General features: G+C 32.2%; 1 protein-coding gene and 1 long non-coding RNA gene across 3 annotated transcripts in view; one reads left to right on the forward strand and one right to left on the reverse strand.

Annotated features, from left to right (window-relative positions):
• LOC143071976 (xaa-Pro aminopeptidase 1-like) overlaps nucleotides 1–5,261 on the forward strand; it is a 40,284-nt gene extending 35,023 nt beyond the window's left edge. For both annotated transcript variants that reach the window (XM_076246704.1, XM_076246705.1), the window contains exons 19-23: nucleotides 147–251; nucleotides 662–733; nucleotides 2,185–2,261; nucleotides 2,430–2,528; nucleotides 3,543–5,261. In XM_076246704.1, coding sequence (XP_076102819.1) covers nucleotides 147–251; nucleotides 662–733; nucleotides 2,185–2,261; nucleotides 2,430–2,528; nucleotides 3,543–3,662 — 473 coding nt within the window. In that variant the 3' untranslated portion in view covers nucleotides 3,663–5,261. The remainder of the gene's footprint in view (nucleotides 1–146; nucleotides 252–661; nucleotides 734–2,184; nucleotides 2,262–2,429; nucleotides 2,529–3,542) is intronic.
• Nucleotides 5,262–8,762: 3,501 nt separating this feature from the next.
• LOC143071977 (uncharacterized) lies at nucleotides 8,763–12,867 on the reverse strand. The gene is made up of 2 exons (XR_012977008.1): nucleotides 12,273–12,867; nucleotides 8,763–9,908 (listed from the first exon to the last, which is right to left on the reverse strand). It is a non-coding gene; the product is annotated as an uncharacterized LOC143071977 (long non-coding RNA).
• Nucleotides 12,868–24,743: the final 11,876 nt, after the last annotated feature.

Here is a 24,743-nt window from a genome sequence, read left to right on the forward strand (position 1 = left end):
CGATCCAAAAAACATTTAAATAAATTGAAAAGCCAAAATAATCATTGATGAGAGATTTAACCAAAAGAATTAGGGTGAGCGATTCAGGCTCTTGAGAGCCTCTTGTTTTTCATAGAAATTCTTTTTATAGTGATATTCTGTTATAGGACACATGTTAGACACACTAGCCAGGACATCTCTATGGAATGTTGGTTTAGATTATTTACATGGTACTGGCCATGGAGTGGGAGCTTTCCTAAATGTTCATGAAGGTTTGTACAATAATGACTTAATGCAGATTATAGTATTGGAACATTGTTGCTTGTTGTTTCCTTGAAGTAAACAGATTTAGAATGAAAAGAATAAACCAAAAATTTAGTTTGAGTGCTTCTATATGATAGAAATGAATTTTCAATTTTTACATGGATTGTCAAATCAAATTATGAAAGATTCATGTAGAGGTGAAGACCTGAGGTTGAAGTCATAAAACTTTACTCAGTGCTCGGAGAACAACAATCATCCTCGAAACATGAAATCCAGCATTTTGATCGGTTGAATTTCGAGTATGAGTACAAAAAACTGACTCGAAAGTTTTATGACCGCAAGGCCTGATCTTTTCTCAATACAAATGTATTAGAGAAATATTTAGTACATTCCTTGTATTGTATTTTTATGATTACAGGTCCATGTGGTATAAGTCCAAGAGTATCATTAACAGATGTGCCATTAGAAGAGGGGATGATTTTATCAGATGGTAAGTGAAAGATATTGGAATCTATTATGTTGTATCATTTGTCCTTGGTCTTCTCAACACATAAAATGTATGTCAGGTTTAACATAATTTTGTTAAACTGAACCATTACTATTATCATTAACCAATAGTAAATCAAGAAACAAAAAAAGTTTAATTTTCAATTAAGAATTATATATTGAAGTTGATACACTGTAAATGGTGATAGGAATGAACTTTCATTTTTTTTATTACACATTTTTGTTTAAAACCACAAGTTCTTGTACAAGCAATTCAAATATGAAATTGTTTCCCTTATATGTATTTATTGTTTATTGTTGTTTGATACATTGAATTTTAGGATGATTTTAATAAAAGCATATGTGTGGTAAACATCTACGTTATAGTGTAACAAACCAGAAATTAACATATAGAGATCTGAAGTGCATTGATAGAAATAGTTGTTTCTATATATTACATATAAAATCATATTTTCCAAAAAATATTTTATGTTTGGATTTTCAAACCAGGTATTGGAAAATGAAGAATTGTCACAAAGGAGTAGGTCCAGTAAGGGCCGCTTTTGGCCCCAAATTTCAGGTTCATCTGAAGAAATAATTTAGACACTTTTTAGTGAAAAAGCAAACTGGAAGTAACCTTTTGTAAACCAGAAGTAGCTATTTTTTGTACATAATTAATGTAAAAGTATATAGAACTATATATTTTTGGAATCCGTGTCGAGTAAACTATCAAACAAAACCGGAAGTGGCATTTTCAAACCAGAAGTAAGAAATTATCTCCCTTATTTATATTTTTTTTGTATAGAAACCATATATTTTTGGAATCAGCATACAATAAACTGTCATTTGATACTGGAGTTGACATTTAAAATTAAATTTTAATATTTTCATATCAAAATAGATCCTTACTAGTGGAAAGACCTTCAATTGTTCTCAGGACAATTGGTTTTTATGCCCCACCTACGATAGTAGAGGGGCATTATGTTTTCTGGTCTGTGCCTCCGTCCGTCCGTCCGGTTAAAGTTTTTGGTCGAGGTAGTTTTTGATGAAGCTGAAGTCCAATCAACTTGAAACTTAATACACATGTTCCCCATGATATGATCTTTCTAATTTTAATGCCAAATTATAGTTTTGACCCCAATTTCATGGTCCACTGAACATAGAAAATGATAGTGCAAAGTTCAGGTTAAAGTTTTTGGTCAAGGTAGTTTTTGATGAAGTTAAAGTTACATCAACTTGAAACTTAGTACACATGTTCCCTATGATATGATCTTTCTAATTTTAATTCCAAATTAAAGTTTTGACCCCAATTTCACGGTCCACTGAACATAGAGAATGATATTGGGAGTAGGGCATCTGTGTACTATGGACACATTCTTGTTAATTTTAATTTTGGTTTCTTTTATCCCAATTTCTTTGCAATTATACTTTAATATGTTTTAATTCTCCATTCAGAGCCTGGTTACTATGAAGATGGAAAGTTTGGTGTCAGAATAGAAAACTTGGCTCTTGTCAAGAAAGCTGATACACAGGTTTGTTATTTAAACCATAGAGGATACGATAATAATAACTGAAAAATATTTTTGTCTGATGCTATGTAAAATGAGATGGTTTAGTGATTTAACCAAAGAAGTATGATAATTACCAAGCTAAAATACATATTTGCTTATATCCTTCTAAATTTTTTTGTTTGTTTTCAGCACAACTTTAAGAACAAAGGATTTCTAACATTTGAAACAATCACCCTAGTACCACTTCAGAATAAAATGATAGATCCATCATTACTTACAGAAAAAGAGGTAGGTAGTATCAAGTATATTTCTGTAAATTATAAAATAATATCAGTGTTCACATTCACACTGCAATGTTTTGAACTCTTGTTTCTTATCTGTTTAGGTCCTTCATTTTTGGCCTTTATTGATCAGGTAAAGTATTGTCAGTAGTAATGCAAGACATGACAAGACATCATCAATCAGTGTAAAGTGAATTTGATGAAACATTTGTTAAGTGGAATTGTTGAAACAAGTTTATTTTAGTCATATTGGTTTGATCACATTATCTAACTGCAGTGGTTAGCTGAAGTTTTCAGGACAGACTCAGTGACAACATAACTAGGCAATACTTGCTGTGTTGATTTGATGTTTCTTATATATGTCAATTGTTGTCAAATTTATTTATCTGTATCAGTTGTTATTATTGGCTTATATTATCTATATCTCAAAAAGTATGAAAAATATACAAATAATATATAATAATAATTTAATTTTGGATGTAACACGTCTTCTGATTGGCTGACGTTATTTTGTTATGACCCCATAGACATAATTTAGTCATGTGACTGTGACGTCATCAACGTTTTTTCATGGTTTTCTACGCGCGTTATTCAGTGTGCACCAAATTTTTTATGTTATTTCTTCATAGACAGAAAAAATATTAGTCATTTCTTAAATATTTTGCATGAGGATGTATAAGGAATATATGTTCCTTAGACAGGTTTGCTCGACCTTGACTTCAGTTTGACAGGTCATTGCTTGATGAAATAAATGAAATATTGCAGATTTGGAGATAATTTCAGTCAAATATTTTAAAAAGAGAGATAATTTAGTATGTGAAATAGTTCAATAGGGGAGATAATTTTGTAAGTCAAATATTGTTTGAAATATATGGTTATTTGGTTGTTGTAAAACAGATAATATTTCACAATTCTTTGATCTTTGAAGTTTGAATGTTGCATATTGGGAGATAATTTAGTAAGCCAAATAGTGCTTTTAATACAAATGTATATAAATAGTAATTTATTTCTTGTTTTACAGGTAAATTGGATCAATGATTACCATACACAAGTTAGAGATGAAGTGGGTGCTGAGTTGAAACGACAAGGAAAACAAGAGGCCTTAAAGTGGATGATGAAAGAGACACAACCTATTGGTTGATCACAAACTCTAACAATATTCTAATATATTTCCAATTTGAAAATTCATTTAAGAAAGTTGTCTGAAAGACATTTTTGCTTAGGTGATTGTAGATTAGCTTTATACAAGTTGATGCTTTTTTATTGATGCACATTGTTTATAGAAGAAATTTATTATTAAAGTTGGAAATTTATGTCAGTTTCAATGGTTAAATGCAGCAAAGACTTTGTATGGAATGGTGGATATGTTTTATAAAATCATGAAGAAGCTTTAGCGAATATTTTCATTATATTGATTTAGGGCCAAAACAGAATTCATAATGAAGAATCTGCATGTCTTGATATTTAATCTTTTCTATTTTGAAATACAGACATGAATCTATACTTAACTATAACTATAATTACTTTCATTTATAAAATTTTTATTTTAGTCAGTGTTGTAGAAATCTCTATTATAACAGTAATATGTTTAGCATATTTTGGTTAAGTTGGTGCTTCCATGTCCATGCCATATAATTTAGTCTTTTTTTTTTGCTTCTGTGTTAGTGTAAAATAATTATAAAGAGTAATTTTATTCTAAAATGCTGCCATATATTGGAAATCACGTGTTTACTTCAGGTTTCATGATTGTATATCATTTCATATGTTAACTTCAGTTTTCGATTTCTTAAAGCCTTATTCTAATATGTTCTTATCTAACCATGTTAAGCATAAACCAATGCTTTACATGCTTAGATAAGAACAGTATTTGGACAGAATAGTAAATTACTGATTTCAAGCATGAAAATTTATAACTTGTGTTCTTCATTTAACAATCTCTTTTATTCATCATTCAGGACAATTTATGTTTTAATAAGCAGGTTATATATATGAGCAATTCCATCATCTAGCTATGGTACACAGAATCGTGACAAATTGTTGAAATATTTTTATAGATTAGTTGTATAGTACCAGCTTCTTGAGAGTGTTGTTGTGAATCAAAATATCAAAATTTTAAACACAATGAAATGAATATTTTTTTCAAATGATTAGACTACACATTCATGACATTGATCAGTTTAAATTGTGATTGCGAGTAATTACAGAAAATTTACGTCCAATATCCATATAATTGATTGTAATTATTTTTGTTATTTCTCTTTCATTACATCAGAAATATCATTAACCAGTAACTATTGATGATTGATCATATCATGTGTTGATGTTTTCATACAATATAAATATGGAAATAAAGTATTGACACAATGGTTTTATACTTATAATTAGGAGACCACTCTTTAATAGTTTACGAGGTATTTTATTGATCTCAGTGATCTTACTCTCTGTGGACGTCTTTTAAAATTGCAGTTTAGCAGGTTGAAAAAATCTCAATATAGATCCCTCTTTCCCTATCTGGTGACAATTTGGTCTGAAGAAATTGACAAAATGATTTTAAAATATTTTAAGCAGACCCGGCCCAAAAGACTTCTGTGAGCAATACAGGCTCTTTAGAGCAAAGCCTCTGTTTTAATTTCACAATATATTTATTGATTTTCATGTGCATAAAATCCAGTGTCAATTTTTTAATGTATGATAAGAATGAGAACACATACACAATATATGTATAAATGCCCAAGCTACTTGATGTTGTTTTAGTTTATTCATTTAAATGTTGATTGGATTTTTTTTTAATTAATACCAAAAATGGAGAAGAAATTTGTAAACAATGGCAATATGTTCTACATCAATATGAAAAAAAGGAGATAAAGGGTCAATGAGACCGCAAACACAGGAAATAATTAAATAGAGCTGTGGTGGAAAAACATCAAGAGGGGGGTTGTGTTTTTGAGGGGTTTTTTTTGGAATGCAGTAAAAAAAAGGAAACAAATTAGCTTTCCTATTTTTTTCACAATTGTAATAACAAAGGGATATATGATATCTCAATTTGTATTAAAAACACAGCAGTAAATGAACTTAAATTATTGATTGTTTCTAATCACTTATATTTACTCTAACTTTTATTATCCAGAAGTACCTCTCAGTGTTGATTGATTCTTGCTTTTATCCATTAAATGAAATCCTTTTGTTTATTTAGTACTTACTAGTAAAGTCCTCTTATAGATTTCAATTTCAAATAAGTATGTCGGTCTATATAGGCTATGTATCTCATAAACCAAATAATGACATGTATGATTTCAATATTAACAATTTCTTATCTCTTATTGTTTGTCAAATATTTTTACTACAAGGTCAAGAAATGGAACAGAAATATTTTTTTGTGGATTTTTTGGTAAATAGAAATTGACATCAAGTATTTTGTAATAAAAAAATCTTCGCCTACTTGTGAGAGACACTTGCATTCTTGGAATTGAAATTCTTTGAAATTGGTATAAATGACTTTAGATTTTATGTCAGTTGACATAATGACGTTCGAAAAACATTCATCTATGTGCCTGAATGTGAAATACATGTATTTTCATTTAAGAGTGTGAAATACCAGTATTTTTATTTAAGAGATAACTTTTTCCCTGAAATTATGGGGAAATGTTTCATTTCTAGCAGTGGCAGACAAACTGAAAAGTTCTGTGTTTTTTTTTTGTGGAAAGGCATCTGAGATAGTATTATTTTTTGGTGTATCATTTTCATAGTTAACAGGAACTATGATTTTACATAAATTGAATAAGTTTTCCTTCACATTTAAAAGTACACAAGGTGTGTGCTGTGTCTATGCAAGACTTATCAGTGGTACTCTAATCAAGCAGATGGAAAAACCAAATCAGTTACCAGTGGCAGATCCAGAAATTTTCATAAGGGAGGTGCATTGACTGCCTGAGAGGGGAGACACTCCAGTCATGCTCCTGTGATTTCCTGAATAATCCATCACAAAAGTGGGACCAAGCCCCCTGGAAAATCCAGTAAATCTGTCTCTGGTTACTAAGATAAAAAGCATTGAAAAAATGTTGTGGCAAATCTGGCTATAGCAGATATAGAAAAAACCTTAAGTGTTTTGAATTATTTTAAGGTTTAACAAAATGTAAAATTACAGAAAAACGACTGCATCAATGATATTTCATGTCAGCATATGTGTAATGATAACTTGGCTGGTGAACACAGCATGAAACCAACCTGCATTCAATCACAAACCACAAAAGCTGATATCCACAAATATGATGACTTGACAGTATTTTTTTTTTTAAATGAGAAAATAAGGGGTTATTCTTGCAATTTATGCTAGGGAAAATTCCCAGACACTTATTTCTATTTAAACCTTCTATATAAAATAGTGGTAGCTTAGTGATACATCAAGATCTTTAAAAAAACATTTTGGATCAAATTTATATTATTGGGTTAATCTTTTGTAATATTCGAATATGAATAACTTAATCTCAAGATTAATATTTTGGAGTTGTTATGATTTTGAAGGGGCCAAAACAGTGTACTTTTCATATCTTCTCCATTATTTTAAAACAACTGATTTCCATATGTATTTACATTTACTGCTGACATGAGTTTATTATACACCCACTCCTCACACTTTTCTCCAATTTTTGTCGAGCCTGCAACTTTTGTTGCAGAAAGGTCGACATAGGGATCTGGTGGTGTTAGCTAACTTCTTAAAAGCTTTATATTTAAGAAGGTGGAAGACCTGGATGCTTCATACTTTGTATATGGATGCCTCATGTTACGAATGTCCTTGACCTCATTTTCATGTTTCAGTGACTACTTGAAAAAGTTAATGTTAAATTCTCTCTTATTATAAGTAATATGATAACTATATTTGGTAAGTTTGTACCTTGCAAGGTTCTCATGCCAGTCAGACAGTTTTCACTTGACCTCATCCTCATTTCATGGATCAGTGAACAAGGTTAAGTTTTGGTGGTCAAGTCCATATCTCAGATACTTTAAGCAAAAGGTCTAGTATATTCGGTGTATGGAAGGACTGAAAGGTGTAAATGTCCAACTGGCAGGTGTCATCTGACCTTGACCTCATTTTCATGGTTCAGTGGTTATAGAATGAAATTCAAAACAGTGTGGCTGTGGCTAATGATTGACACATTAAATTCATCCATTGACTGGGACAATTTTGGTGAACGTTTGTATGTAACAACCACTGCTCACTATGTACTTTTTAAAGACACTTAAACTATGGGGCCACCAAAGTTTCACAGCACCTTAATAAAGTAATTCAAAAAATTAATCAGAAATAACACGATGTTTTGATTTATACTAATTATATAAATCAAAACATAAAGGTTATTCCTGATTAATTTTTCGAATTATTTTATAATTAAAGGCGTTAAGAAACCTTTGGTGACCCCACAGTTTAAATGTCTATCGTAGGTGCGTCGTGAACAGTGGTCGTTACAGACAAACGTTCACGTAAATTGTCCCAGTCAATGGATGAATTTAATGTGTCAATCAATGGCCACAGCCACACTGTTTTGAATTTCATTCTAGTTAAGTTATTGTGTTTTGGTCTGGTTTTTTTACACTGTATGCAATAGGCCTACTATGTTTGGTGTATGGAATGATTGAAAGGTGTACATGTCTAGCTGGCAGGTGTCATCTAACCTTGACCTCATTTTCATGGTTCTGTAGTCAAAGCTAAGTTTTTGAGTTTTGGTCTTTTTTTTCTTATTCTAATTGCAATAGGTCAACTATATTTGGTGTATGGAAATATTTTATGGTGTATTTGTCAGACAGGCAGGTTTTATATGACCTTGACCTCATTTTCACAGTTCATTGCTCAGTGTTAAGTTTTTGTGTTTTGGTCTGTTTTTCTTAAACTATAAGCAATAGGTCAACTATTTTTGTTGTATGGAAAAATTGTTAGCTGTACATGCCTGTCTGGCCTTGACCTCATTTTCATGGTTCATTGGTCAATGTTTAGTTTTCTTGGTTAATTAAGTTTTTGTGACAGTTGTAATAAAGATTTATATTTAGGACTATCAACATAATATCAATGATTAGTAAAGAAGGCGACATTTCAGCGTGTGCACTCTTGTTATATCTCATTCAGCATTATTTTTAGATATTGAATTGTCTGACAAAAATTTACCAAAGTGATTGACATCTTGTGATTGTGTATCCCTTATAAACCCATCATAGAAAAAAATAAAATGACTTAATTAGAAAGACGAAATTGTCATAACAGTTTAATATATATCTGAAGTAATAACACAAAGCAAAATAGTGGAAAAACCAACATGGGAATATGCTGGTACATATAAACAGTTTCACAAAACAACATGGAAATATGTGCGCTTTACAAATCCCTGATTGACAATGAGGATATTCATTAATAAAATACTAAAACTTCTGCACTCAGAACTGATGACCTCTTCATTCATATATTCAATTCTGCACATTTTAACCCAACATAAACATTACTACATTTACATATAAAACATGCATAAAGGAAAAATTATTTTATATATTGCACATACATAGCTACATTGCATTTTTTTCTTGTCTTGCAGCATAAACCATACTATATGTTGAAAATAATCTTGCAACTCCCCTCTTTTCAATAAATTATTTACCTATTGAAATCAAAATAAAAACGGCTTACAACAATGATATTTATAAGTTCTTTTTTTGTTTGTTTTGGGTTGGGTTTTTTTTGGGGGGTCTACTATTTCTTTAATAATATAATACTAATTTAATTAACTCATGCATGATTTATGCTGCATCTTAATTACTATAAGACTAAAAATGTTTTTACAAAAATATTTGCTATTAAATGAGATTGACCAATGAGACAGATAGCAGAATGCATTAAAATTCGCTTTTACTTGATATTTTATAGTAAATATATTCTATTCCTTTGAAAATATGTAATATGAATAGAAAGTATAAAAGTCCTATTTAAAAGCTTTCTCAGGCACAATCGTATTGTTGTCTATGGTGGGCAGCTCCTCGTTTCTGGAATGATTCTGGACTATTTCTTGAAAGAAATGTACACCAAGTTAGATTTTAGCCATTTGTGAAAATCACAATAAATTTGATTCATTGCTCATATTTCTGGGTTGTCGTTTATATCAATACTATCATTAGTTTCATTATAATAGTAAAACATTTCAATCTCAATGACAGAAATTAACTTCACAACACAACAACAAATTTGGAATTTAACACTATAATATCAAGAACAATCCAATCTTTCCTGAGTAAATATATAGGTCAATGTGACCTGTGAATGACCTTGACATTAGTCCTTGACAGAACCACTATTTGCAGGGAGTCCTTGTTGCTGTCTCCAGCATGCTAATCTGTGTTGATACCATTTCTGTAAAATAAGTGCAATCAATCATTCAGTGTACTGATATTCTCTTGTCAAACAGTAATTGTTTTCATAAGTTATAGTGAAGTTTGTGAATCTGCACTGTACAGAATATAATCTATTTTACATCAGTTATACAAAAACAAGGTTAACATAGTTTTGCAGTGTTTTTCTTATAACAATGTATTTTGCTGTTGTGACTTTTTTTCCAGGTTCGTCCCTAGGGTATCTCCAGTCTGGCAAACAGCAATCATTAATTATGTGTTGACATGAAATATCATATTAATTGATTGAATTGGTATTTCTGTGTTTTATATTTTGATATAATTATTCATAAACAACCCTATAGATGTTTATATGACAATAAAGTTATAATTGATAAGTTCAGTTTCTGCAAATTTCCTGCAAATTTACTGTTTAAAAATGTCTTTATAATATTCAAAACACTTCAAATTTATAACATAATTGGCTTCAATTGTCTTAAATTTAATTCGTATTTTCATTTGCCTTCTACTTTTGTTTAGTTGAGCGTCACTGAGTTTATAAATGCAGACATATAAAACACACATCAGGTCGGTTCTGAATCGACCATTTTGTATCTGGCGATCTTGCACGTTAAAAGAAAAAAGGATTCTATATTCATATCTCATTCACATGTGATCATCCCTTAAATGCTACTAATATTTGTCACTGGACATCTCAATCAACCCTATGATTTTGAACAGATTGATCTCTCTAAAAAGTAAGTCGTCTTTTGAGCATCTCCATTTAAATATGAAATAAATTAATATAGGAGTATCGCTCTGTTCTTTCTAATGAAGGTTTGCAATTGTGTTCTTATAAATTGTGAGCATTCTGTGTGGAGAAGAAAGCACAATTTACTTATAATAACTATTCAGTGGCGGATCTAGAAATTTTCATAAGAGGGGGCCCACTGACTGCCTAAAAAGGGGGGGATTCCGTCACGCTTCAGTGATTCCCTATATAACCAACCAATTTTTTTCTGAAAAAGGGGGGGGGGGGGCATCCCAATTCAGGTGCCTCTGGCTTTTGTTAGTCTTGTATGAATTTTAATTTTTAGTTTCTTGTGTATAATTCGGAGTTTAGTATGACGTCCATTATCACTGAACTAATATACATATTTTTAAGGGGCCAGCTGAAGGACGCCTCCGGCTGCGGGGGTTTCTCACTACATTGAAGACCCATTGGTGGCCTTAGGCTGTTGTCTGCTCTATGGTAGGGTTGTTGTCGCTTTGACGCATTCCCCATTTCCTTTCCCAATTTTACGCTAGCTGGCACAGGCACTTGTCCCAGAAAAAAAATTCCTATATACCTTAATTTAAGGTATATAGAAAAAAAAATTCCTGAGACAAGTGCCTGTGCTAGCTGGCATGAGTTTTGAACTTTTTTGTCCGATAAAAAAAATGATAACCTGTCGTTAAAAGCATTAGCAAAGTAGACCACCAAATTCTTCTGTTTTTTTTTTTTTGTTTTGTTTTTTTATGTCAAATCTTAAAACAGTTTGCAACTGACGAAAATAAAATCTGAAAATTAGTAAATAAATATAATAAATTGGCTATAAAGTATAACGAATCATTATAAAAAAAAAGGTATGCTTAAAGTCTAATCTTATTCTTATTAATACTTTACACACGAATCGAACTTTTTCATTCAATTTCAGAATATGAAAACACTGATTTCTATTCTGACATAAGCCTTTAATTTTAGTTTGACGTACGGCGACTACATGGCTTTTCTTGTACATCTATTATGATATTCGGAGATCATGAACAATTGAAAAACTCAACAAATTGAGACATAACACATTATACTGACTTTGGCCTTCAGAAAATCATCAAAAAGTATACATTAGGCGGATACTAACTATTAAAATCCTCGAATAGACATTCATTTAATGGGATCTTAATTTATGGGCTGATCCCATCAAAGGTCAAACGACCTCCGGAAAGGAGTATTTAAATTCAATAGGAAATAACATGCTCTTGTTGATATGATAACATGTTTGACCCATTTCAAGATAAATGTACTCATTTATTTTAGTTTATTTGGGCGAGTATAATATAAATGTATCTAATTAGCGACAGTTAATGTCTTTAAACTGTGACAATTATCTTATTTCAATTTCAACATTACCATATTGAAGTACCATGTTAACGTATTATTCATGGCTAAAATATATCTATATACGAAAGAAAATATTGAACGCAGCCATAATTTTCGTTGCTTTAACTCCAATCACTCTTTTTTCGGAGAGTGATTTCACGTTTTCAGTGATGGAATCGCATAAGGGAGGGGGAACTATGCAATTTTTGGAGTGTAGCATGTAGAAAGTCAATGGAATAACCATACGTGTAGCTTCATAAGGGGTACCGTGTCTCCTGCCGCCACTTTAATACGTTTCTGGTATAATTCTAGTTCTCTGTTAATGTTTTGTGCTGCCATGATCTCGTTGTAAATCCACCCTTTTTTCTAGAACGACTTTTTGGTTGTTTTATATATACTGTACCGACTATATGATGGTGTCCAGCCATGATCAACAGTGCACGAACTTATAATGTTAACTTCCAAGTTAACAATAAATTCAGTAAAAAGTGGGGTTACTATAGACGGTATAACTGCAACTGAAAAGGGAGGATAGAGGCAGACATTTTACTTTCTAAATGCTACATACAGACCCTTCGAAAAAGTTGTTGGAGGTTTAATACTATCGCTTTTGCATGTTTTCTTGGTATGAACTAAATGATTTAAGACGATTTTGTTTTTACATTTTTTGTTGAATTCCTTTCTTTATTCAGACTATTTTAGAGCGACGTAAATCTAACTGTATATCTAATATATTCATTAACTTGTAAAAAAAAAATAAAGTAGATTGTTATTTTTTTCCCTGTATGGGAACATTTATTATATTTCTGATATATAACTTCATCACGGTATAATCAAAGGATAAAAACTATTGAAATCTGGTACGTTCAATTGTAAATCAAAACCTAAGACCATTTATGTATATACATGTATGTTTGTACCTTCAAAGATTGTATATCAGTAACCTTATAAATGTGCAGTTAATGAGAATAAAAAATGATAATGACATCGAAAAGACCTGATAAGGAACATTAAACTCAATAATTTTGTTTAAATTTCAGATATAAATCAAAAGAATTAGTTATCACACTCCGGTGAAGTTGTTCGCTCTTTTCAATTGAAACTGTTTAACATATACAACTCTGTTAATAGAATTTTTCATTCAACAATTACATCTGAGAAATTTGAAACTGTGTAAATAAAATGAAATTTCATAGCCAAGTTTATATAATTTAAGTTTGATTTAAGAATTCAGTCCCCATGTTTATAATAAATCATGTTGCTTATTAAATATATAGATTCTCAATTCAAGGAACTGAGTTTTTTTTATTGTTCACTCAGTTTCTAATGCATGTTTTGCATTTCCCGTAGACTCTCGAAAAGGGTGAAAGAATACACGAGCTTTAAATCAAGCATGTTTCATATTATCTCCGCTCTCCCCTACGACAATTTAGATTTTAAAAATCATTATAAATCATCTTAAATATCAAAACGAACTAGGATGACCGTTCTCAGGCAAATATCGCTTCAACCTAGCAGTATAAATTCGACCCATCATCAAGATTCATATTTGGAACAAAAACCCCGAAATATTAGTAGAGGATTCAAATGTTTACAAACCAGTTTGCCTTTATATGCATTTCTCAATAGATATGTCGTTAAACAAGACGGTGGCTAAGAGAGAGGTTTGATCGTGCCCTTAAGTTTGTTAATGGTTAAACAAAAAATAGAAAATATAAATGGGCAATGATTATTCCTATAAAAAAGACAGCAATGTGGCATAAGAGAGACGAAAAGACAAACAATCATTAGAAAACACTGCAAAGAAAACTATAAAATGGACAACACAATCCCATCAAAAACCTGAGTGAACTCGGGTGTCGCATAGGAGGTTGTTATGGAAGGGTCAGTAGTTCCTGCTCCCGGCTTGCGACACCTGCCGTGTTACTTTTGTCTAACTGCGTTGATTTTATATGTTGATTTTGTATCATATATCATACAAAAATGTGTGGGTGTCGCCTTTCTTACCCTTCATAAAACTCATAAAGCATCGACATAAGTAAGACAACAGTCCTAATACGGAGACAATCATATGATTTCCAGGTGGGAGATGGAGGAGGATTTGGCCTGGTAACAATTGAAATAAAATGATATTACACAAGACAGGAAGGAAATTAATATTCTGTAACATAAAATGGAGGGGTAATTGATGATACAAATGTGTACAAAAGTAAAACAAGAGTGCACACGCTGAAATGTCTCGCCTTCTTAACAAATCATTGATATCATTTTGAAAGTCCTAAATATTAAGCTTTACCACAAATATTACATTAACTTTATAACATGATCCAAGAAAATAAGGTCGAGGTGATATAAACCAACAGAGAAATACATGTACACCTTACAATCATTCAATAGTATACACTAAATATAGTTGATCTGTTGCTTATAGTTTCTAAGAAATAGACCAACCAAGAAACTAAAAATTGACCACTTAACCATGAAAATGAGGTCAAGGTAAGGTCAACCATGCCAGGCAGACATGTAGTTTACAATCATTCCATACAACAAATACAGTTGACATATTGCTCATATTTTAAGAAAAACAGACCTAAACACAAAACTTAACAGTGAGCAATAAACCGTGAAAATTGGGTAAAGGTCAAATAAAACCAGCAAGACTAACATGTGCATCATAAAATATGTCCATACACCAAATATAGTTGATTTATTGCATAAAGTATTAGAAAAATAGACCTGAACTCAAAATCTTTATTTTGACCACTGAACCATGAAAATGAGGTCAAGGTCAGATGACACCTACCAGCTGGACATGTACACCTCGTACTCATTCCATACACCAAATATAGTAGAGCTATTGCATACAGTATAAGAAAAACAGGCTAAAACACAAAAACTTACCTATGACCACTGAACCATGAAAATGAGGTCAAAGTCAGATGACACCTGCCAGTTGGACATGTACACCTTACAGTCCTTCTATATACCGAATATAGTCCTATTACTTATATCTGAGATATGGACTTGACCACCAAAACTTATAACCTTGTTCACTGATCCATGAAATAAGGTCGAGGTCAATTGAAAACTGTCTGACAGGCATGAGGACCTTACAAGGTACGCACATACTAAATATAGTTTTCATATTGCTCATAATAAGAGAGAAATTAACATTACAAAACATCTTAACTTTTTTCAAGTAGTCATTGAACAATAAAAATGATGTCAAGGACGATGGACATGTGACAGACGGAAACTTTGTAACATAAGGCATCTATATACAAAGTATAAAGCATCCAGGTCTTCCACCTTCTAAAATATAAAGCTTTTAAGTTAGCTAACGTCGCCGCCGCCGGATCATTATCCCTATGTCGAGCTTTCTGCGGCAAAAGTCGCAGGCTCGACAAAAAAATATTCGTGAGGCAAAGAAATAAATGCTTGCGAAGCAACAGATTAAAAAAGATCCATTTCGGATAATTCTCCACCCACCTTTCCCCCGAATATCAAATAGTCCATCCACAAGTATTGGTCGCTTTGTCAATGACCTGTTCTGTATTATAGTTATGAAAAAAGTTGGAAAATAATGCCATGGCAACAATCGTACGAGTGTTTACTGGAAAAAATATTTATTCGTACTTGCAGATTAAATCAAAAAAGTTCAAACAAAATCTACATTCTTCTGAACACTTAATTTTTTTGATTAATTTCGGTTTTATTTAAAATGTCCTTTCATATAACTTTATTTATCGAGAAATCTGAATAAATAAATAATAATATTTTTTCTCGTTTAAACGAGTCATTAAAATTCTTACATATATCCGATTTCTCGACAATAGGGGTTGTTATGTAAAGCTCTATAGTATTCACATATCGACTGGATTCTCTCTGCGATATCATAAGATCAGACGGAGGCATCAAATTCAACATGTTCTAGGATACACTTTATTTCAATGAACTATTGTTAGTATAATAAGTACATACACCAATAATATAGGATAGAAATATCGCATAGAAAGCAAAACAAATATATGTTGATTCTGATGTAAATGTTCGTAAACACGATGAGAAAGTGTCCCAGAAAATTATCATAGTTAGGGAAATATCTGGTGATTATACTAAAGAACTGTGTTATTGATTGTAGAAAAGTATTGGTCCTCCGCCAACACATAAGCCAAGTGAATGATAATTAAAGTCTGCATTAACACAGCCGGTGTCCTTGTCTGCGATATATATTTGACTATCTTTATTATAAATAATAAATTAATTAATTCGTTTAATACAGCCTGTCCGTCGACATAATAAATGATAACTGGTCACGAAATCGGTGATATGCCAATATCTGTTATCTAAAACAAAGTAACAATTTTCCTATACGTATATGTTTTGTTCTAACTATGTGACTTAGTTGAACATGTTTTTACGATTATATGTGATATGAAAAACACAAACAATTGATTCTACCAGAAATTTTCCAAAGCGTGTTGCTTAATAATTTAGATATATTAATATATTTTCCATTTCTACTATTTCCCAAGTTTCCAGTCACTAACTCTTTATCGTATATATAAAAGCGTGTGAACTTTTAGTTTAAGAAGAGATGCCTTTAAAGTTGATTGAAGTTTGGATAGGCACAGAACAAAGTAAATACAAGTCCATAAAATTTATATGGATTTAATAAAAATGTGTATCAGTGAGAAAAAGTCATCACGTTAATAGACCTTAAAATTTCGTAAACCGTACGTACAAGCATTAACATTGAAAGTTAATAAATTATGAAATTAAAATCAATTCGGGCCACCTGGGGATTAACTAAGCAAACAGCAGATCGATAAGTTCAAATTGCTTAAGTTAAGTTGAATATATTATTAAATATAATTGCGTTTTCCCTTTAAAGAAAAGGGGGAGGGTCGGTTGTAATTGACAAAAAAATGCAGACCTTGCCCTAAGACCCTATGTAGAAAAGGGGAGGGTGTAGTAATTAAAATTTATGAATGAAATAAATGCACTTCTTACCTTTACGTCATCTTCAGAAAGATTAGCCTCTGCTGATATTATTGTTAGATCCAAATCATTAGGATTTCTATTCCTTTGAAAGTTTCCTTCTAATACATTTTCCTGTTCTGCACGTATTCTCGGAAGTAAGTTTGTGGGGGTTAGATGAGCCACGATGTTGTGTGACATTACTGAGCTTTAGAATAATAGTCCAAAAATAACACGAGTTAAATCATATTCCCAGTCAGTATGTCAGTAGTAGCTATAAACTCCCAGTACAAATATGACATATAACACTTGTAAAATCAGCACTAAAGGGTCAAAGAAAGTAAATATTATCTTAAAATGTATTAAGATTCGTATAATCGGATTGTTGTGTCAACACAATAAAGTTTTTACAAGTGATATCTCGGGCACGTTCCGTTCCCCTGTCGAGATCTATATGATAGAGCTATCCACAAGTCGTTTGTTGATCTATTACAACACGTTCAATTAACCGTAACAAACATTACAGATAGGTGATCACAGTTCCTGACCAATGTTTGAACGTTTACATCAGAGTTCTATCAATTATTTGTAATTTCCGGGTATTTTCAGGTTCAACCGTATTAAAAGTTTTAGGGGCTATAAACATCAGAACATATCAATCAATATGTCGATTTTATGCAAATATAATGAAATGTTTCCGCAGATCACCAGGGTTTTCGCTTGTATTATATTATCTCACCATTCACATGTTGACGATAAAAGATGAAATTAAATAGGATAAATCACACTTTATTTGACGAAATTAAAAGTACAAAACCGTACACGGACTAAAGAATTATTCATTATAGAATTTAAAAGAAAATCGACAAAGAGGACAAATTTTCAATTAAACTTAATTTGAATTTGAATCAAATATTTCCTGTATTTAAGACCATCTTAACCTTTTAAGACACCGGATTTACTTCTTTCATGTTAGAATCTTTCCTCTATTTAATCTTAAATTTAATTTTCAAACACTATAACAGCCGAAATTTGGTCACACCATGCACACCGTGTATCGTCGTACAGCGGATATAGGTACTAACCAAGCGGACGTGAGCGATTTTGATCTTACACGGTAACGAAAAATCTTCGTTTTGTTCACATAATATCAATGTGTACTTCAATCTAAACATAATTACTGTTTTAAGAAATGATTTGTTTGAAGGTTGATGATTTTAGATGTCTCATTATTTTCCCAAAACAAGAGGGATTACTAACAGCATGTGCAAATACTTGTAAAAGAAGTTGTTCCCTAAAGAAGCGTTGTGTACGGTGTTTAGCTGACCACATAAATCCTTATGTACGGTGCATAGTTAAGTTGTTGTACACCGTACACAAAAACTTTATTTCCATACTTGTTTTTTACCCAAACAGTTTCAAGGAATGAGTAATCACAGGTAGGTTTATGATTGGTAACTATTACTGTTGCCCTGTATTAGGTTTCTGTCAGATAAAACATGTAAATGTCTCAACAACTGTTTCGAAATTGAAAGTGGGTGTTGACTTTCACAACTATTTGCGCATGAACAAGTTAATTGTTCTTATTTAAATATCAAAGTTGTTTTATGAATAAAAAAAAATCGATGCAAAAATTATTTGGGAGCAGGAATTTCAAATGTTGAGAAATGTACATTGAATATTGATAAAGCAAAACAAATATCTTCGTTACCTTGTAAGGTAAAAATCGATCATGCCCGCTTGGTTAGTACCTATATCCGGTGTACTGATGATACACGGTGATGCAGCACAATCAAAGTCAAAACTTTTATTGGGACCAATCATTGAAGCAGCGAAGATTAGTAATGCGACGCCCGTCAAGTTGGAAAAGAATGTATAATATGGGAACATATCTTTCGCTAGAACCTGTCAACATAATGTTCGAGCGCTGAAACATTTCCTTACAGGGAACATGTTTAGTTTAGTTTAGTTTAGTTTAGTTTAGTTTAGTTTAGTTTAGTTTAGTTTAGTTTAGTTTAGTTTAGGTTAGTTTTATAGTGGATTGGGAAACAAGTTTTGCAACTTAAATTGATCCCTATCCACTTTGCGGGTGTTAATGCTGCCCTACTCTTTTTCGAAAGCTACCAGGGTGTCTTTTACGTGCAAGAGATATGGCTCTCTCTTAACACGGGTCAGCCATTTAAAGTCCCCTCCCTTACGACGGACTATCATCGTTTCCTTAAGACCATACTCGCAAATGGTATCAATTAAGGGAGAGCCGAAAATTCAGTCCCTAAATTTTTCATCCAGAACCGGGAATCGAACCAGGAACCTTTATGTTAGTAGTCAGATTAGACTTGCTACAATTCCCTATCTTCTATATTTCTTTCTTACTAATTACTGATAACTGCCAGAGTAATTGTCCTGCAGATGTCAGTATAATGCCATTCCTCTAGTTATAGCAGTAAAATTGTTAAAGGGTCAAAATTGACGAAAAAAAAACATAATTAGGAAGGGACATGTAGCAAGTCTATAGTCCGATGCACTAACCACTTCACCACGGCTCTCGGGAACATGATGTTGTATAATGAGGGCCCTCATGGGGTTTTTGATTATGTGATTACTTGGCCGTTTTTTTAATGATTATTTGATTATTAAGCCAAATATTTCATGATTATTTGATTACCTAGGACTGTATTTTTAGTTTATGATTATTTGATTACTAAAGATAAGCAAATATTTAATGATTATGTGATTATATTGGCAAAAAAAATGGTGATTATGTGATTACTAGGACCCCCCATGAGGGGCCTCTATAATAGTACAAAATAAGGGCGACTTCAATAAACATACCCGTCATTATCATACTGAAACTATTGCAGGAATAGAATGAAATATTTAAGCAGGCATTCAATCAAGTTAATTACAGTGAAATGCAGTGAAGTTTAGCATTTGATAGTTCATTGATAACATTCTGGCGTATCATAAACAAACAACTTGTAACGTCTCATTTCATTGGCCGAAAGATTCAAATACAAAAACAATGTAGTCAGTGTGCACGTGAATTGACACAGGTGACCGACAATGGAATGTACTATGTTACTACGAACATAAAAACAAGGATTTGTTTAATTTACAAACCTTTGGTCAAAAGAATTAAATAAATCTTTTGTTAACTTCAAATAGTGGGGTCGAAATATTATACTGATATTTTGTATTCAGTAATATTCTAAGTTCTTTATGCATGCAGCAACTCAATTATCGTGTACCGCATAATGAGAAATATAAGGATAAAATAAAATGCATGTGCCGCTTTTATACAAATGAATATATGAACCACTTTTAATCCTAACAATGTCGTAGTCACTTATAATAAGTATCTCATAATACTGATCCATTACAATAATTAATGATGGGTTGCACTGACATTCCTCTTTTATTATTGTTGTAATAAATTGAAAAGTTACATCGGCGAAGATAATTCAGTTCTTTTGCATGTGTTGAACAAAATAATAAATTTATACTTGTGAGAAATGTCGTAGTTTACAAGGAACAATTCTCGTTTGAATTATTTTACATTGTCATTTCGGGGCCTTTTATGGCTGACTTTGTGGTATGGGCTTTGCTCATTATTGAAGCCGTACGGTGATCTATTATAGTTGTTAATTTCTGTGTTATTTTGTTCTCTTGTGGCGAGTTGTCTCATTGGCAATCATACCACATCTTCTTTTATATATGTATTTATAGTATACAAGGTATTATCCCGCAGTTAAGATTTGTCCACTTTTTAAGAACACATCTGTAAAAAACGGACGCCCATCGGACAGAAGGGGTCAGAAGGGCAATCATACCACATCTTCTTTTTTAAATATAAATGTACTGTTTTCGATTTTAAATGGATGAACATTTATTTTTTAATTTTGTCCTGTAAGATAGAGCTGCATAACATTGTTGAACTATTCGCTAAAGTACATGTAGTATGTATTCGTATTTAAAATGAAATACAAAAACAAAATATCAAGAAATTAAGGATCACTAAATGCATGTACAAGAAGAAACGCACCTTTTTATCAAAACATTTTATGAATTAACACTTTTTTTTAAAAACTGATTGTTTCTATTTACATGTACATATTTACAATTATTATATACAATTTACGTTCGTTTTTCAACCGAGAATAGCAATACCTCATGAAGTATATCGTTGGAGTTTATAAACTACATTTAATTCCCCTGTGCCATGGTTTGCCATCTGCGTTTTTTTAACAAAGCATGGTTGGTTACATATTATGAATTTACTTACAATTTCGGAATTTTTTTTCTCAAGTAAACGGAATCAGAAAAAAAATCACTATCCTGTGTCGAAACCTGAAACTTGTCAAAGAATATGAAAAGTGTTTGTAGAAAAGTACGGTTTCATTTTTCAAGTACAACGCTAATTCATCGAGTCCATTGAGTGAAAGAAAAGGCAGGATGAGCAACTTGTGGGGGGAGGGGGGAGTCAATGAAAAAAATATGTGGATTGGGTTTTTTTTAGTTTTTCATTGAACTTTTGATGTCGTCCCTTGATCCAGAGGACAAATTTCAATTAAATATTTCGATGTGAAAACTGTTAAGATTTTAAAGTTTAAAATTTTACTATCAATTGCAGAAAATTATAAAACCAATGAATTTCACATGCACATTTATAAAAGCTACAATTGTGATTGCTTAATCAAGAAAACAATCATGTACGCAAATACGACGATAGAAGCTTTAAACGACCTTGACCAGCTACGTGAATATTGATCAGTCCATTCAACGTTATAGTACGTGTGTTCTATTTTCGTAGGTGTGAGGTCGAAGGTTTGAATTGACCAATGAAAACGATCGTTCCTTAAAGAGTTAATCTAATAAAGTTTGTTTGACTGATTACGTCACAATACCTTTCGCTAAGCTTTACCGCATATGAGTATAACCATGTAGAAAAATCCTGCAGGAGCCTACCCCTATAGACGTACAGTACCTGGCCAAAACCATTCGTCACCTTCATATTTTTGCTATCTATTCATATATTAACACATTTTTTCAAAAAATTGTTTTGAGGGCGTTTATGGTTGGATTTTGATCATCAAGGCCTTAAAAGACGTAGAATTGTCTAAAGTATGTTTGTTTATTTGATAATAGTTTTGTCCTCAGGTGTTGAATATCAAATTTAATGGTAAATCTCTGGAAAAGCTATTTCATAATCGAAAAACAACTTTACTTTCACCTGCAATTGACTTGTATTTTATATTTCATTAATACGTAGCTACCATTGTCGAAACTGGCCCAAAAATAAATATATTGATAAAAAACCATAACAGTCATTTTTTTTTAAACCATCTTCTAAACGAACTATACGAGATCGTCTTGTCAATTTGGAAGAACGTTTTCTAGCCCAGATGCTTCTTCCAAACAATCTGAAAAGTTTCGGGATCATCAAATTCGCATATGTCGCGCCTAGGCTACGAGTCTGTTCTTTCTTCAATAAAAAAAAATCAGTTTCGAATTCTCGAAATTAAAAGGTGGGTTGCGCGATGGGATATTTATCCATCTAATAAACCAGACCAACTCTGCAACATTGGGGATGACGCCGAAAGAACTTTACCCAATATATTCTGTAATCTGCAAATAATTATCACCATGCCACCCTTCAACCGCTACTGCTGAACGCTCTTTCAGCGCTCTGAAACGCATAAAAACGTAACTGACCATGGGAAAAGAAAGACTTTCTTCACTTGCACTGATGCACGTTCATTCTGATTTTGACATTAACATTAAAGAAGTTGTTGACACGTTTAACAATGCTAACCAAAGGAAAGGAAAATGTTACAATCCTAACCGGGACCTCGGTTGTAAACTTCAGACTTACATGTATAAGAACATCACATTCATATATCACCAAATTAAAGATTGCTTTTTTTCGTATGTTAACATATACATGTAATGAGATGATCCAGTTCTCTATATAAAGCCCTTTCTTTCTCTGGAGCATAATAAATTGGCAAGCATTGCAAAGTTTTTAGATTGTTTTAGTCAGATATCATAACTATAGGTCTTTGATTTGATATATATAGCAAAACACTCAACTGCATGTACATACTTCAACTTCAAAATAATTCTCTCTGTTTGCTAAATAACTGGGGCTTCACCCCAGACTTCCCCGGGCGCTGCCCTGGACCTGCTGGGGGCCATAAATGGCCCTCGGATCCACTTATACTTAGTATAGCTTAGTAACTTAAAAGTCGAAGGCACAATTAGGACAACGGCATTTTAACTGACCATTTAAGCGAACTTTTGTTAATAAAATTCTATCTCACAAAAATATGAAATATATTTCTAAATTATGCATTCAATTTACGGCACAATTTGCCCTAATCAAAAGAGATCAAGGTGCTCACTAGTATATGGAATATGAACAACAATCTTACCATGCATATTGATTGATAGGCATACGGTTATTTGTTTGTGTCCGATGGACCCGCACTTACGAACGAGTCGGCCAACAGTCCAACCATCATTGAATAGTTTTGCATATACGAATTGGTAATAAGAACTTCGAGTCACTTCTGTTTAACCATCTTAGATCGAAAAAAAGATTAATTTTTTGAAAAAAGGGACCAAAATTTGTTTCGCATTGCTCCGCTCGGCGAACACCTAGTTTGGCAACTTCTGCATGCACATCATTATAAGTCTACCAACGCCCTTATATTTCACCAATCTCAACAGCAGAATATATATAATGAAGTATGAAGTAAATTTCGTTATACTACGTTATACTACATATGAGTATTTTAATTAGATTGGATCCAAACGTACTACAGATTATGCATGATGTGTAATGAAAAAAAAGTTCCCTTAAATGTCTTAAATATGACGGTTACAGCCCAATGCCAGGGTATATAACGACAATTGAAATGATGCTAATAGATAAATACCAGAATTCCGAACGAAAGGTGCTACAGATTAGCTTACTTCTACCAATCCCAACGACAATATTTATAAAGTTTGAAGTACTTTGATTGAAGCATCCCCGGATTCAATCATTATTCGACTTGTTAAAAAACTATAAAATTATTGGTGCAAATTTTGTAAAACATTGATCTGAGCATACTCATCATGACATCATGCATAACCTGAAGTATAATAGTGAAAGAAATGTGCAAAATTACTAAAATATAATGGGTTTAACTTAAGGGAGTAGGCTGACACTGCTCAGGTCGAAATCCAAGCCACCGAGAATATGATAACTCTTTCAAGACAAAAAAATCTATCAAAAATGGAAATTCTTCTTCAAGTTTCATAACGTAATATTGTTTGTATGCTAAGTAGCTTCATGCCCTCCTGGGGCCCTAATTTGGTAAATAAAAATATTCTATTTTATATCATATTACTATATTTAGCTTTTGTATGATCTGTTGACGGACAGACGGCGACCGGACAGACCGTGAGATGAACTTGTGACCTAGTTACACGCCAATTTTGAACTAAGAAAAAAAACATATTTTCCTCAAAATGCGCGCTCGATCTTATATTTTCTGCATAGTCTCAGATGAAATCAATAAATTTTCTTACTTTCAAGCCACGCCGCCGGAAAAGCAGCGGTCTCCGTAATAGTATCTATTCAAACTTGCCGCCAAAATGTCATTTCCCTTTGGAATTTGACATGTCTGCGCAGACACTGGATGTAGTTCCTGGAAACCTCACAACCGTATTACTTAAAATAAAATATTCATG

This window comes from Mytilus galloprovincialis, chromosome 4 (genome assembly GCF_965363235.1).
Source record: "Mytilus galloprovincialis chromosome 4, xbMytGall1.hap1.1, whole genome shotgun sequence".
In the NCBI taxonomy this organism is placed as follows: domain Eukaryota; kingdom Metazoa; phylum Mollusca; class Bivalvia; order Mytilida; family Mytilidae; genus Mytilus; species Mytilus galloprovincialis.